The following is a 16061-nucleotide window of genomic DNA, read 5'->3' on the forward strand; positions in this document are numbered from 1 at the left end:
GGAAATTAACTTCCTCTCTTATCTTCTTATTTGAATGTTGGTCAATAACTGGGTACAAGTAGAGTGCTGAGGTAAAACACTGATGAACAGTTTTATTTTTGTATTTCTTTTTTTTTTTTTTTTAATAGTAACAGTTTAGTATTGCGAGATTGTCAGCAACATTTAGCCATATCTATACAATGTGCATATACCTACATACATTGAGCTTTGGTCCAGCATTGAGAAGACGAGCAAAGGCATTTTACATATTTCTTTTTGGTTATAGCTTGAGTTCTTTGATACGCCTCTACTTGTTCCTTCCTAGCTCCTTTTTGCTTTCTTGTTCTCTCTTTTTTTTCCTTTTTTTTTTTCTTTTTTTTTCTTTTTTCTTTTTTTTTTTCAGTAATAACATAAAGAAACTGGAACCATTTGAATGCATTTGATTTCTTCAACTGTCCAAAATAGCTTTTTAGTGAAAAAACATAAAAAGAAAAAATCAGAACAGCAAGTGAACCCTTGGTTCATTATTCAAATAATAACTATCTATATATATATGTTAAAAAATTCAATGATCAATAAATCAGAAAACCATTAAACCTTCACATATGACTGAAGAGACTTTTGTTTCATTTGCTGGTAGCAATCTATCTTTTAGTCACATGCAAAATTAAAAGGTATTCAAATGTAATCGATACAAGAAATTTGTTTACAAATGGAAACCAGAAATGTTACCGGTAACAAAATAAAACAAAATATTTATGGCCCCCAAAAGATGTATAACTCACACATAATTTGTCTTCCTAAGAATCTGTTCAGGCACCATTTATGCCTCATAGCAAAAATTTGTTTATAAAAAAATTAATATAAGAAGCATTACAACACTTTATAAATAATTTACAAAACATAATACAAAATTAGAAAACTGTAAAAAAAATCACTGCACATGAATGGTTTTAAGACTGTGGGATGAACATCATTTTTTCTTCCAAGCTGGCGATTTATATTTATTTTACATTTTCACTGTCCTAGTTATATCCTTCCGATATGTACTGTGGAACAGAAAAGAGCTTATATAACTGCTGCCAGCATATTTTTAAACATTTAGTAGCTTTTGTACACCGTTTAGCTAACTTTTCTTCTTGGGGGACTTTTTCATCACAAAATTTAGCACAGTCCCTGGAAAAACTGGAAATTTAGATTTTAGACAAAAAATGGTTGATGTTTTTGTTCCCAGGCTGTTGATGATAGGGGCAAAGGGAGGGCACACGGCCTCTAAGGTGGCTGAACAGGTAAAATGTTCATGGTGTTAATGACCAGACAATTAGCAGCATACTGGAGACATGGGTAGAGCTTCAGGAGCATTCACTTCCAAATTGGTGTTTGTTCTTCCTTGTTTCCCTGCTGGCTTCTGGGTGGTCTCCTGAACATTATGTAAATCGAATTATGGCCATAAGTTTAGCTCTGTTTGGTATAGATATCACAGATATATATACCCACGGATATAGGTATCCACGGATAGAGGGGGAAAAAAGAGAACCCAGAGGGGCAGATGTTGCTGTGAGGCTATTTCACATGCTCAGCTTGGGTAAAGTGGCTTTTTTGTCCCTCACACAATTTACCTGTGGTTACTGATTATTTTTTTTCCCCAACAGATATTTATATATCAACAGTTGGAAAAGAGTCAATAACAATTCACACTCTCCTCCTCATAAAAGCAATACTGAAAATATTTTTAAACGTACCCTGCTGAAGCTTAAAGCCTAAAATGCATTCACTGGACATGAGCCCAGCCCCGAGTACTGGATCCTCAGTGCTCTTCAACACTGACCTTTGGGAGTGCTCACATTTAGATGCAGTTTCTGGCAGAGATGACTGTCTCTGAAGCCTTAAAACTCTACCAGCCATGCAGCAAATACCCCATGTTACAAGGCAAATCCCATTAATAAAATATCCCATTAATAAAATAGCGAGGGTCAGATTCAAAGGCCAGTGAAATTAATGGAAGCCCCTTTCTTTCACTAATTTTTTTTGAGTTCTTGAAAACATAATTTTGTAAGAGGGGTGCTATTTGAATACCCCAGCACTTTGTAAGCCTTCTTCAATGTCTCGGGTAGACAAGCAAAAATCCAGTACAATGATCCTGAGGTCAGCGAACACAATCAGGAGTTATACCAGCAGAATTTTTACTCTACCACCTCTACAGTAAGTTGAACCAAATGCCAGATGTTAACTTGTGGTAAGCCCTGATCATGAGGCAGCTCACATCCTAACAATGGGCTAAAGCCCAGAGGCTGGAGCAGAAATCAGCACGACGAAAATTGCAGGTAACCTTCATGGGTCACCCATACCCCATCCAGAACCCTTAACACCCTTCTCTCCCTGTGAGCCTTGGTACACTCCTAAGTCCAATGGTCACAGTATTTTAGAAGATGCTTGTCCCATCAACATGGAAGTCATAGAGATAAGTTGTCTTTAAAGGAAAATTCACCTGAAACATACTGCAGGTGACCAACCTCACTATTCCCAAAGGATATTCAATGGGTTTCCTAAATCCTGATTGCTTAATCTAGCCAGTGATCACAGCAGATACCTGCAGAAACTCACCCTGAAGAATTCAACCACTGAAGAATTCAACAGGGCAAACATAAATATCGGGATGACCAAAAAGGCAGAAGGAACCAAGCACCACCAGTGAGGCAGTCCACAGTAATGTAATGATCAGACCATCCTCATCACTTCTTGGTCTGCTTGTTTTCATCAGAGTCTCAAGAAATTTCTTTGGCTAGCAGACTTTGGAGAGAAATTGCTTCAAACAGAACTATAATATAGATGCAGTACTGAACCAAGCGTGTAGTTTATGTTTATACTACAAAATGAGTTTTGGTAACCTCTCCAGGTTTGTGGCCAAAGGACAGAGAAATCCCAAGCTATGCAGTTGACAATAAACACAATGTTCAGTGTGAGCTGACAGTTCATCAGACACAATTCTAATCCTTCCTTGTCCTCTATTGCATTTCGGCATATCAATATAAAAGTGTTTAGGCTGCACTTTTCTTTTTAAAAATCTTCAAACAGTATTGGGTTATGAGGGTATGGGGAAGGGGTGGAGGATGAGCTCAGGGTGGGAGGCAGCAAAAAGAGTCAGAAAAAAAAATCAAAAAACATAATGCAAACCAAGATTTACACCCTTAGAAGAGAAATACCAAATCCCGCAAATCACAATAAAAACAAATGATTTTTGGCACCCAAACACTTGGAGATTGCAAAACTGTCGACTAAAAGCAAACGAAAGAAAAGGAGGTGACCATGATGGAATGGCTTTAACACCTGTTTGTACACACCTGCAGGGGGTGCAATCAAGGATGAGAGAAATTAATCCTGTTGTTTTCGTCTTTGCAAAATACAAATGTAAAAAATCATAACACAATTTTACACCCATAAAAGAGTAGACTAACAATCTAGTTTGCAATGCCATGTTTCTGACTTTGGTTAATAGTTTTCATAGTGAATCAGCACTTGATACCTGAAAGGCTACAGTCACTCCTCCAGGTGGCAGGCTTGTATTCTCTTTTAAACAGATAAAAGATTTTTTTCTTTTTTTTTTCTTTTTTTTTTTTCCTTAAAATGTGTTCACATTTTCATAATATACAGAAAAAAGTAAGCAGTTATTTGGTTTACTTTAAGTCCATTTAAAAAAAACTGGCTTTTTCTTTTTTTGGGGGAACTAATTCTACGACACACACACACACACAAAGTGTTGTGTAGTTTTTTGTTTTGTTTTTATATAGGAAAACCCATGGACATTTATAAACTGTTCTGTCCTTCTTGTAGTTTTCTCAGTCTTTTACTTACAAGGGTGATGAACAGGTATTTTCACAGAGTTCGAATGGTTACGTTTCTGTTGGTGCAGGGTTTGTTTTTTTGTGTGTGGTTTTGTTTTGTTTTGCTTTTAGGAGTTTTCTTCCAGAGAGTCTGTTAAGGGCTCCATAGGAACTGCTGTTGCAGGCTCGTGTTGTTTCAAACGTTTAATTGTGTTCTTCAGTGCTTGCCTCTTATTGCAGAACCAAACTCTAACTACTTCCCGGTCATAGTTCAGTTTCTCTGCAATCTCTGTCATTTCCTGCCCAGAGGGGTGCGTGTTCTTCTCAAAGTGGGCATTCAAGATCTCAAGGGCTTGTGGCGTGAATGAGGTACGCCTCTTGCGCTTTTTGGATGGTTCGCTTCCGATAAACTCGGTAAGGTTCTGCATACCTGCTCGATGGCGGGCCTCAGCCTCAGCCATCCACCGCTCAAGCACCGGCTTTATCTTCTGGGCACTTTTAGGGGTGATGTCCAGCTTTTCAAACCTGGCAGGATACAAAAGGCCAGGGTTCAGTTTGGCTGTCAGACTGCTAGCTATAGTGTTCTCTTGGGCTTCCTGTGGTAGGAAAAAGTGGCTTCTCAGGATGGTGTGTCTGAGGGAAAATTGAGAAAGAAGAGTCTTACACTGATGCTCTGCCAGGGTGGGACTTCCTGCCTGCCTGACTAATTGACTGGCAGAGGTAATTTACAATGGATTACGAAAACTATCAGATAGGTATATCTATAAATATACTTATATAGCTAGATATTTAAGCTAACACAAAACGAACACTACAACAAAATTCTAAGCACACTAAGTAACACAGGTTATGCGTACCATTTTCATATTTCTGATGATCTTCAAAACCCTTAAGGCTAAGTCTAATTACAGGAAATGACATCAAAGGCAATTGATTTTTATCATCTCATCCTTGCGATTAATCCCTTTGTTTCCTCCCCATTCCCATCTTGTCCAAATACCACAGCTTTAATAATACAAACCAATGGCAGTTACTAGCCTCTGAATATCAGGTTTCCTTTCCTTTCATTTTTCAGCAATTTTCACTGTTTGCAAGTTAACGCTATATCCCTTTTCTGGGTCGGAAACAGATTCCCATAGCTCTGGTGGTGTTCATCTGAAACAGCTGGACACTTTGCAATTATCTTGACTACCCCCACAATGTGCAAAGACAGACTCATGTTTTCCAGATGAAACCCAACATAATAGTCTACTAATATGCTGTGGCACCAAGCTGGGTTTATTGTGGGATTTCTGCAAACTGTACCAGAATGATATCATTTCCTGTAAATGAGGTCTTCTATATATCATTTTGCCATCAAAAGTATTTTGCCAAACCAGATTTTACAAGTATTATAAAACATCTGGAAAAGCAGCTACACAAAGCTTTAATCCTTTCAAAAACAAGCAGAAGAGCTGAGTTCATTCTTCAATTCTTATAAGTACTTGTTTCTTTCATTTATCAAGTTCATCCTCTCTTGCTATGCATTAAAAAAGTCTTAGCCCAGTTCCTCTGATGCCACCCATTTGTATTTCTCCACTTCACCTATGTCCACACCATCATATATTGTGGTATTTAACGCTGTGGAAAGGTGACAATTATTGCACGGTGCTGCTGCCCTCTCCAGCCCACCCAGTGCTCAAGCACCACTGCTGCTGCTAATCACAACGTGCTTGGGAGGTGAGACTGACCGAATTGATGCTTTCGTGCAAAACAACTCAGTGGCTGGAGTTGGTGATTTTTAGTGTCTATATTCGGCATATGGCAGCTGCAGAAAATATTTCAGCAAGAAACAAAGCATTTCTCACAAACAAAGAATGAGACAAGAAATAATTTCAAATAGTAACATGGCAAAGAATTTGTAACCAGTTCCTGGCATCCTAGAGTGGGATTGACTGCATGGTGTCCTTCCTTGGTGTCCAGTGATATTTCGTTCAGAAGTGTATGTTTTAGAACTCATTGTGCCAAGTTAAGACAGTGCAATTATTTGCACACAGAACATACCGGCAAAGTGGTATATTGCTGATATGACCTGCAAAGGGCACTGGAAGACTCTACTTCTGCCTCTAAGTTGGTTGTTCAACTTGCTTACCTTACTGCCCTTTCCATTATCCTGGAGTTTATAATGAATCTCCTTTGTTACCATTAAAAGAAATGTTAAACCTACTATTTCCAAGGAGCAGCAAACTACCACTGAAGCAGCATGTCTTGGTGCTTAACAAGAAATGCACAGTCATAGCAGATTATTACACCCCAAAATGAGATCCATTTGTGAGGGTCAAAGGAAGGAAAAAAAAAAAAGATAACTTTGCATGTAGCTGGGACCAGCTTTTGCATCCAGTCCTCCTGTTCTGAGCCATTTACACCTCTAAGGGGGCAAAATTTGCCCTCTGTCAAAGGTCTCCACATTTAGGGCTTTAGTTAGCCATGTCTGTGCTCCAACTTCCTCTTTATTTGGGTTTTCATGATAATAGATTAGTGAAGAAACTTTCTCTTAGTAAAATTCAAACCATCCCCAGTGGTTTTCTCAGACATGAGGTAGGTGAAGGAAATGAGGACACAGCAAACTAGACATAAGCAAAGGAAACTGCAATTTATCACTTAAAAGTATAGTAAGTTAAACAGCATCTTAAGGCTACAACAAATTGGCAATTGCTAAAAACTCCACCTGTTTTAGGCATTCTTTACCAATTGACCATACAAAAGAAAAAAAAAATAATCCTTAGCAACAGGGAGCAATAGCATCCATATCATTGGCATTGCTTGTTAGTGTTGATACTGCAGTACATGTTGTTTGGCATAACGATATACAAGTCTTGAAACAAATTTCCCAGCAGTAGTATCCTTGTATAGACTGAATAAAGGTTATTTTCTACAGGGAAGTATCTTATAAGAAAAAACAGTAGGGGAGGCCATAGAAGTGAGAGGATCCTATGGAGCTTTTTGTATTTAACAACAATCAATGGGTTTTATGGAAAATCATTGAGCAAAATGTGAGCTGCAAGCTCACTACCCCATACTGATGTTATTTATAACCTTAGTCTTAAACTGCAGGAAAAGTACACTTCCGTTCTATGGGGAATACATTAAAAGTATAAAGAGCAGATAAAAAGACAGAGCATTTCATGGATCACCAAGAACAAAATCCACTTAAATGAGCTTAGAGTTGGTTTCTTGGCTTTCACTGATGGAGAAGGACTATAAGGCATTGCCCAAGAGGAAAACGCTGTTACCTAAGTGTGTTTGTTACCTCATGCATAAACATGGGATTACTGTAACACACATACATGCATATACGGTGTTTGCTTCTAACTAACTCTGTCAAGACTGTATTATCATTTCGTATGATTAGGACAGATTTCTACTCCTGCTTTGCATACATGGGTTGTCATTTTTTTTTTTTAATAAACATTTAGGTGTTAAAAGATGAATAGCTGCCGGTTTGCAAGATAGCAGGAAGGATAATTTTTTCCTTTCTGTGTTGCCTAGGTAAATCATCAATAACATCCTATATGTGAAGTGCTAACCGTAGTAATACAAGTTTTAACTTAGCAGGGATGCAGACATGAAATATTTGTTCAGTAACCCTATCTGTAGAAAATGGCACAGTATGAAGAGGGTCAGCTGGTCTTTATCCAGCACCAGCAGGGTCTCCAGCTTGTCTACTGAATTAAGTCTCAGTGCCAGGAATATTGTTTCTCACTTGTTTAAAAAAGAAGAAGGGAAAAAAAGAAGACTAAAGTTACTTCAGGGCTACACAAGAACATCTTATTTGCCAGATACCAACATCATTGGCTAGTTTAAATCTCAGAATAAATAATACATTCTAAAGACATATGACTCAAATGTGAGCATGCTCCTCACAATAAACTGAATAATTCTGAAGAACAAAGAGAGGAGAGGAGAGTTTATGATGTAACTTGTTACCTGCAGATGGCAGACTGGCTATAGGCTGGGCCTTCGGTGGCGCTTAGGGCTTGGCCAACTTGAGTCTGTGTCAGGCCAAGGGACAGGCGCCGGATTTTAAAAGCTTTGGCAAATTCTCGGATTTCTTCCAGATTCACCCCATCCACTTCTCCAGTGGCTGTTTGAGGATCTGTTGAAATATTTTTTGAATTGTGTCAGTTCTTCTTGTCACGTACGAGTGGGCTAGGCTTACACCATGCTTCATTGTCAAGCTGTTCGTGTTTATTTTAATCATAGAATACTTCTCCCTTTCTCTTCTTCCCCAAACAGAAACAAGCTTGCCTTGCTAGGTGTGTTATGAAGCATGTTCAGATTGCTAAAATGCTAACTATGCAGCCGTGCTTCCAAGTGGTGGTGAAAGATGTTCAAAGACATATTTCATTGCTGAACTCCTGAGAAAAGGCCAACTCACCTCAGAGTGAGGGAGTGGCTGGGCTCCACACTGTCATTTGTGCCTTGCAAAATCTCCCCCACTTTTGACAAGTCGTTCCCTGTGTCCCCTTCTCATTACATACAGAAGAAAGGCAGCTGTTAATATATTTATTTGCAGTCTATGGGGACTGCTAAACATGCACATAAACTGCTTTTTTTTTTTTTTTTCAATTTGAAATCAAGACTTTCCACTTTATCTAAAATGAATGCTAAATAAGGAAATTCATAAACCTTCCTTCCCTTTTCTGCAACAACCAGACCAAACCACCAGCCAAGCATCCAAACTAACCCAGCAAAAAAACAAGCCCAAACACAAAAAAATCCTCCTTCATTTAAAAATCATCTTTTAAAATATGTCCCTGTGAGAAGCAGCCTTTCAAGCTTTTCTTTCTGCCTCCCGTCAGGTTGATAATCAAGGAGCACTGTATTTGCAACATCAGCCATTAGGTTTTGGATGGTAATGCTGCACAATTTTTTACTTTTACATTAGCCCCTCAGAAGATAATGCTTATGATGCTGTGAGAATAAATCTGTCCTTCCTCTCCATAGCAGTTTTACTGACACAGAAGCCTTTGTCCCTGAAAGGGCACATAATAAAGCATGTCTACCACAGGAAAGCTCCTTTGGTGCTGGATAACTCGGTCAATTTAGGACTTATCAAGGGAAATGACACAACAGCTGGAGAATGGAACTTTTTTTTCCCCCCAAGCTACTGATCCCTGGCTAAATGAAAGCGTTTGCCAAGCTGGAGACAGCATGGGACTGGGATGGTGGAAGATTTCAAAGTGTTGTGCAATCCTGCGTGTAGTGAAGCCATTCTCCCAGCGAGATATCTCTATTGTTCTTCACCTCATTCCTCAGACTTCTTAGGTGAAAAGTTTGCAGCACAATAACCCATCAATTTCTGTAAATGCAAGCAGTTGTCCAAGGACAGTGCTAGACTACATTACTATTCTGAACCCTATATTACAGTGGCTCCTGCTAGTGCTGCTATAGCTAAGGGCATGTCAGCACTACAGTAACAGGGCTTTTATTTTCAGTGGTTTATAAACCTGATGTAAAATTCCCTTATGATGGAAATGTCCTATAAAAAATCTTTTAGTCCAATAATAGAGACAGAGGAAGAGGTTTTTCTGCTATATAAATTCAGCCTATATCGATTCGAAGCCTGAGTGAAAGAAGCACATGAAGAAATAGGATTTTAAAAATACACATCTGTGTAACCATGGAATATATGAACTATGTGTACAGGTAAACACATACACAGACTGAACCTGGTTTTGACAATGCACCACGCTCCTGCTCTCAGTGCTGTGCTTGAGCTCACCTGTACGTACATCCATGTACTCAGTCAGTGTAAAGTTAGGATACATATTATTTGCTTATGAGTAGTGGGGGGCTATTAGAGAGGCTACTCAGATTTGAAAAGTAATTGACTTTGCAGATGTGAAATATTCCTACTTATCCTATACATGGTCTACCTAGCATACCAGTTGTGATTTTCATAGATACAGAGTGGAGCTGGATGCTTATCAGCCCTTTGGTTCTCTGAAGAGCAAATTATACATGTACAAAATACCATAAATTATAATGGCCTCAAAGACTCCCTTGAGTAAATTGCACTAAGATGGTGACTTTCCTCACCGCTTTCCTTCCTTTTAAGGCCTCTGACTAGGGTGGTCAGGGATGTGACAAAGTACAATTCAGATGTTCCCAGAGAACTCTCAAGGTAGCAAACTCTATTGCTGTCATCTGTAACCCGTCTCCCCCTCAAACGCCTGTAAGGAATAACGAGGGAGTTACGAAAGCTAAGGGGTTATATGCTTGCTCATGGTTATACAGAAATTCTGTCATGTTCTGCTAAATTCTTCTGATACAATGCTTAGAACACTGAGTATCATGAAAAGTCCTTTCCTGCTTGGGGGTCTTGGATGAGGGAACAATTAGGCTGAGCTCTCCTTAAAATAAGAAAGAACGTTATGATGCACTTCAGTAATATGGGAGTAGATCCTTATATATGGTGTAGCATTTGTTGACAAAAAGGCTTCACTCTTATATAGTGTCTTTGGGAGGAAGAAAGTGCTAACGGGTGGACAAAAACACTGAAGCCTTTTATTCCTGAACTCTAGGAAAAACAGTGTTTGTATCAAATCAGAACCACTTCTACTTCAGGTGTGATTCAAAGTCCTTTGAAAACCATAGAAATAGTCCCTTGATTTCTATAAGCTTCATATTACTCATGCAGTACTACAAAGCCTTTCCTACTGACATCATATAACAGCACCAGTCTGTTTTACTCTGTTGCCATTAAAATGCCATCAATACATAATCTTGGACCCTGCGGACTCATACATACACATGCATAAATATACACAAATAGATAATGGATTTGTTTTTAATAAATTCTGAGCTCTCAGAACACTTAAGTGTATAGTTTATTTCACATTTTAGGACGAGTAGTTGATTGAAGACTGTAAATAAACTGATGCTTTTCAAATTAAGCGGATATCCTAGAGATGGCTGCACAGTGCCAAGAGGAAAATAAAGAATACCAAACTCATTGAGTGGTTAGGATCTACAGTTTCAGCATTTAGAGTAAAGATTCCCAAGGTACATTATGGCTACATACTCTATTGCTGCTGTGTCTATGAAACTAACAGGCACTGAACAAAGGTGAGAGTTGTCTGGGACCACTGTATGGGACATATGTATAGCAGAAGAAGAAAAAGGCAGGCAGCTAAAATTCCCCCAAATGTCCTGGTGAATGGTGAAGGTGGGTGAGCAGAGCAGAAGAAAAAAATCCACAGGCTCTCCTGCACTGAAAACCACTTTTTTCCTTCAGAAGGAAATTCTACTCCCACTTTTGAATTCTCTCAAAATTCCATGAGTTTGTTGGTGAATGCAAAGTCTTTGTGATTTTAATAGTGACAGGAAAGAGTTACTACAGAGAATCAGTGAACCCTGAAAGAGAAAGCAAATTCCTGTTGTGCAGAATTCTGTCTTGGGAGCGATTACAGGTGATTTCCCCAGTCAGACAGGAGGAGAAATAGCTGGCAGAGGAAGTCCAAGAGAATGTAAATTGGATGAGAGAGGTGGGACAAAACACTGTTAATGAGAAATAGACTGGAGCTCACGGGAAAGAGAAGAATAATTTGTGGGAGGCATTTTAATTTAATAGATGACAGTAAAATGAATTTGGAGGGAAGAAAGGACCTTCATGGAGACACAAATCTCCAAGCATGAGGGGAAAACAAACAGAAATTTCCACAAAGAGAATATATGGTAGAAAAGGTGAAGAAATAAGAAGAGGGGTGCCTCTGAGAAGAAGAAAATGAAATGTAAAAAAGGAGGAATGACAATGTAGAATTGAATGAAGAGAAAGCAAAGGAAAGAAAGGATAAAACAATATGAAAAAAACACACAGAAAGGGCATGAAGAGTGGAGATGAGTCTTGCAGTCATTACTTAGGCAGACCTTCTTTTAAAATGTCCTTTCTCTGGAAACATAATTGTCTTAAGAAGAACTAGCCTTGGTTGCTGGTGAGGAATGATGGACCGAGGATGAGACAAAAGGGAGAAGCTATGAAGAATGAAACAGTGCAGGGAAAAAAAGGACATAAAAATAAAATAAAATAAAATAAAATAAAATAAAATAAAATAAAATAAAATAAAATAAAATAAAATATTATGGGACATCACAAGAGGAATAAATCTATAAAATAAATGAAGGGAAGTAGTAAGAGATTAAGGAAACGCACTTTTTTAGAAGGTAGGAAACGTTAAAAAATGTAATATCATAAAGAAAATATGACTAGAATGAAAAATGAAATGAATAAAAACTAAGAACCTGAAACACTGAAGTTACTAAAGACCAATCCTGATCCCTTTATCAAGGGATTTTAATAATTTCACTCATATGACATGACCTCTGGTAGAGAGTGTTACTCTCTCTCAGTAAGTGTGCAGAGCCTTGCCTGAACCAATTACTTAACTATTGAAGTTGCTGTAAGCAACCCAATTAATAAAATAAGGTAGCTGAATTTGTCTTGAATTTTACTACATTTGGCAACAGTTTCTGGAATATGGTGAATCTCTACTGAGGTGCTTGACTCTGGAAGGCTGGACTACAGCTTTGGAATGAATGAGAAATTGAAAATAACCATATTCCTGCCTCACAAGTGGTAAAACAGTTGAAGAGATATTCAGGAGGCCACAAGCCTCTTGATTTCTGTTTCTCTGTTTCCTGCTACCCATGGGCCTATGGATTTATTGTCATGACCACTGACTCATTGCAGGCTTTATCCCACTAAAGACTTTGGATGGACTTTGGCAGGCTCTAGGTTTCAATTGCAGGCCTGTTAAACAAAGCTCTGCTGGCCACTGGGGAAGTTGGGGTGCTAAGAAGGCTCTGTCCCATCACGGGCCATGTGCTTGGCATAGAGGTGATCCTACCCTTCAGGGATCTGCACCCGGAAACTGAGTGTATTCTGCAAGTGAGCAAAACAGGGAGGCACTTTCTGTCCATTTGTTTCCCCATGTGCAGGCACAGCTGTATGCAAATGGGTTTTTATACTCCTAAAGCAATTTTCAAATTCATGAAGATCAATTAAGACAGTTTATCTAAAAAGGTGCTATTGTCAACAACAATGAAAAACTCTAAAAAATGCATCTTGCTTTACTTTTCATGTTTTGTTACACAGGCGGTTTGATCTTTTCCTACTGAAATGACTGTATTTTCCTCTTTCTCGTAGGCTCTTTTCACATTAGAAGAAACCAGCGGGTAGCTCTCTTGTTCTCTGGAACATTGGCACTTATATGTCACCTCAAGCAGGTTTATGCAAGCAGTGTTAAATCCAGTTTGTGGTTGGCTAGATGTTATCGAGAATATGCTGGACAACTATCAAGGATAACTGTTTTGTTGATCTCTCCCTCACATTATGCACCCTTTTGGTCTTGAATAGCTAGGGACTGGATGAAGGCTGAAAAATAAGTTTAGATCAGTTCCATATCTTTTTATTCTTAGAATCCTAGAATATCCCGAGTTGGAAGGGACCCATAAGGATCATCAGGTCCAACTCCTGGCAACACACAGGTCTACCGAAAATTTTAGACCATGTGACTAAGTGCACAGTTCAATTGCTTCTTAAATTCAGATAGACTTGGTGCAGTGACTACTTTACTGGGGAGCCTTGTGCTGTTATCATCACACTTTTTTTATAGGCAATTCCTATAATCACCCTCTCCCTTTGGAATGCTCTTAAGACCCGAGTCCCAATGAATTAATTCCCATGGACAACACAGCCCTCAGTCTACTTGTATGAAATGCATTTTCTTTGCCCTGAGTTCCCCACTTATTGATTTAATCAAGCTGTTCTTCAGTTTTGAGCAAGGGAGAAGAACTCCAACTATCTTCTCTGTTCCATTCATGATCACTGTCAGGGTATTAACTACGGCTAAGTTTTGCCCTCTGCTCAGCCCTCTGCTGCCAGAAGCAAGACCAACCCTTACCCTTCTACAAGCCCCTACCTCAGATATCATACAAACTGGGCAACAGTTTAGTGAACCAGGTAGTGAAGAAACCCTGGGACAGTGTCCTCCCATATTACATGATTCATCCCTTGAACAATGATGCAAAGAATGAAGGATGAGGAAAAAAAAACCAACAGTGATTCTGTGATTTTAATCACAACACATCTGGTTATTACAAAATTCATGTTACAAGAGGAGTTAGATACAGTTGCACAAAGTACTCTTTTCCTAGCATCCCCTAAACTTTGAGTGACTTAGCTTGTAAAGTTAAAAGGGCTTCTTCCAGGTTGCTTTTATTGTGTAGAGTGCTTATCCACATGGGGAAATTCACTGGAATAACTTTTTGGGGTAGAGTACCCCTAAGTAGTTATTGTAAAATATATATATATATATATATACAAATATATATATATATATTTTATAACAGTGCCTGCAAGGGAAGCTAGTCTGGACCAGCAATTGAGAAGAAACTTATTCTGCACCAGCTATCTTAGTCAATTTTCCCACATAGGTAAAGGGTAACTATGAATTTTTAATGTGAAGCATCTTATTCAACTTCTTTCCAGAAGCTTGTCTACATGAGAAAATTTACTGACAGAACAATAGCAGTACCTTTCACTGTAATTATATCTGTATCTATACATTTTATGTACTTACAGCTACCCATGTAGTTGTGTTTATTTCTGAATAGGAGTATTCACATTGGGAATTATACTAGCATAATTTTACCACTATAGCTCTGCTAGTAATTTTCCCATGTAAACAATCTCTGAAGTAATCCAATCAAGATTTAAAAAAAAAAAACTTTTCCAAGCCCTCCATAAGCTTGCATCAGTCATATATTTTCCATTACCAACACGATGTGAGCTACACTGTTTACTTGAAGTATGCACACAGCGTATCTTTGAACAAGGTCATGCAATACAGTTAGATTTTTGCAGATGTGCAAAAACTGTTAATGCTTCTTATGCATACTTCCAGCCTGTTGTTCTTGCTATGCGAAGACCAAAGTTAATGCTAATTAGGTAACAGTGAAGACTCTGAAATGCGTGACTTAGAAGAAAGGGCTGGTAAGGAGGTTAGCTGTTACAATCCCAGACATGAAACTCAGTTATTTCACTGCAGCATGATGCTCTCTCCTCTCCCACATCTTACAGTTCTTGGTTGCTTAAATTGTACAAGCTTTTCCTGGCAAGAAAGGTCTCATGTTCTAGATTTGTGCAGTGCTACATTTGGTAAAACAGTTTACTACAATAACTAAGCAAGCGAACAACAATGAAAAAGCAACTTAAGCAGAAGTAAGATACACCAAATATTAAGCAATATAATTACACTGACTGATTCAAAAAATTCTAATTTCAGAAAAACATAAGCTACATTTGAGTTTTAATAATTGCCCAGCGTTGACAAAGTCAATTAACAGCTGCTACCATTTTAATGAACATTTTTAGCATTGTTTGCAATTTCTCAAGGCATGTTTACCTTAAGCCCCATCCATCACAGCACTTAGCAGTCCTTATTCATAAGAGTCACTCTAGTTAGCAATATACAATCTAATATATGGAAAAAAAGAAGGAAGGAAAGCAGATCAGGAAACTCAGCAGTAAGGAGGACAAACGGGGGAGAAGTAAGGAGAGACAGGGAGCAATACTTACTGCTGACTAATTGGCCAACACTCAAAGCTGAAGAGGAGGAGGATGAGGAGGAAGAAGAGGAAGCCTGACGCACTGGGCTTTGAGACATAGATGCTTGACTGTGAGCCAAATGCAGGAGATTGGGTTGTGAGGCTGCTTGTCCCACTTGCGTCTGGGAGGGCTGATGGAGCTAAATGTTAAAATGTAAAAATAGGTATTTAGAAAATGAAGCAGTAATAGGAAACTTTCAATGCACCATCTCACCCATCTATTTCCAGGGAACAAATCCCCTAAGAACATTAAATACCACAGACTCGGTTCAGATGACAGTGTTACAGTAGGAACAATTTGAACTTCCTTGCATTCTGACTTGCCATTTTTTTCTCAGTTTAAGCAGATACTTAATCTAATTAGCAGCTAAATACTTGTTTGAAATGGATGATGAGAGATCTATGACATTCCCAGTAGCATTCTGATTTAATAAATACATGTCCTTACCTGTGTTCTGACTCAAGAAGTCAGACTTTTATTCCCTACATGGATTCTCAAATAAATCAGCATTGTTTCAAAAAAGGATCTTTTCATACTGCAGGACCAGGGCCAAGAACAGTGGGAATGGGGAAGAGAAGATAAGGTGGGGGGAGATCCCTTTCCTACAGAAA

The 16061-nt window shown here is 38.6% G+C and overlaps 1 protein-coding gene across 4 annotated transcripts in view; it reads right to left on the reverse strand.

Annotated features, from left to right (window-relative positions):
* Positions 1 to 3891: 3891 nt before the first annotated feature.
* POU6F2 (POU class 6 homeobox 2) overlaps positions 3892 to 16061 on the reverse strand; it is a 328816-nt gene continuing 316646 nt past the window's right edge. For 3 of the 4 annotated variants that reach the window (XM_048051634.2, XM_013192036.3, XM_013192037.3), the window contains 3 exons: positions 15421 to 15589; positions 7767 to 7935; positions 3892 to 4433 (listed from right to left, as the gene is read on the reverse strand). In XM_048051634.2, the coding sequence (XP_047907591.1) occupies positions 3929 to 4433; positions 7767 to 7935; positions 15421 to 15589 (843 nt within the window). In that variant the 3' untranslated portion in view covers positions 3892 to 3928. The remainder of the gene's footprint in view (positions 4434 to 7766; positions 7936 to 15420; positions 15590 to 16061) is intronic. The other variant, XM_013192039.3, reaches the window with a different exon arrangement.

Source organism: Anser cygnoides, chromosome 2 (genome assembly GCF_040182565.1).
Source record: "Anser cygnoides isolate HZ-2024a breed goose chromosome 2, Taihu_goose_T2T_genome, whole genome shotgun sequence".
NCBI classification, from domain to species: Eukaryota; Metazoa; Chordata; class Aves; order Anseriformes; family Anatidae; genus Anser; species Anser cygnoides.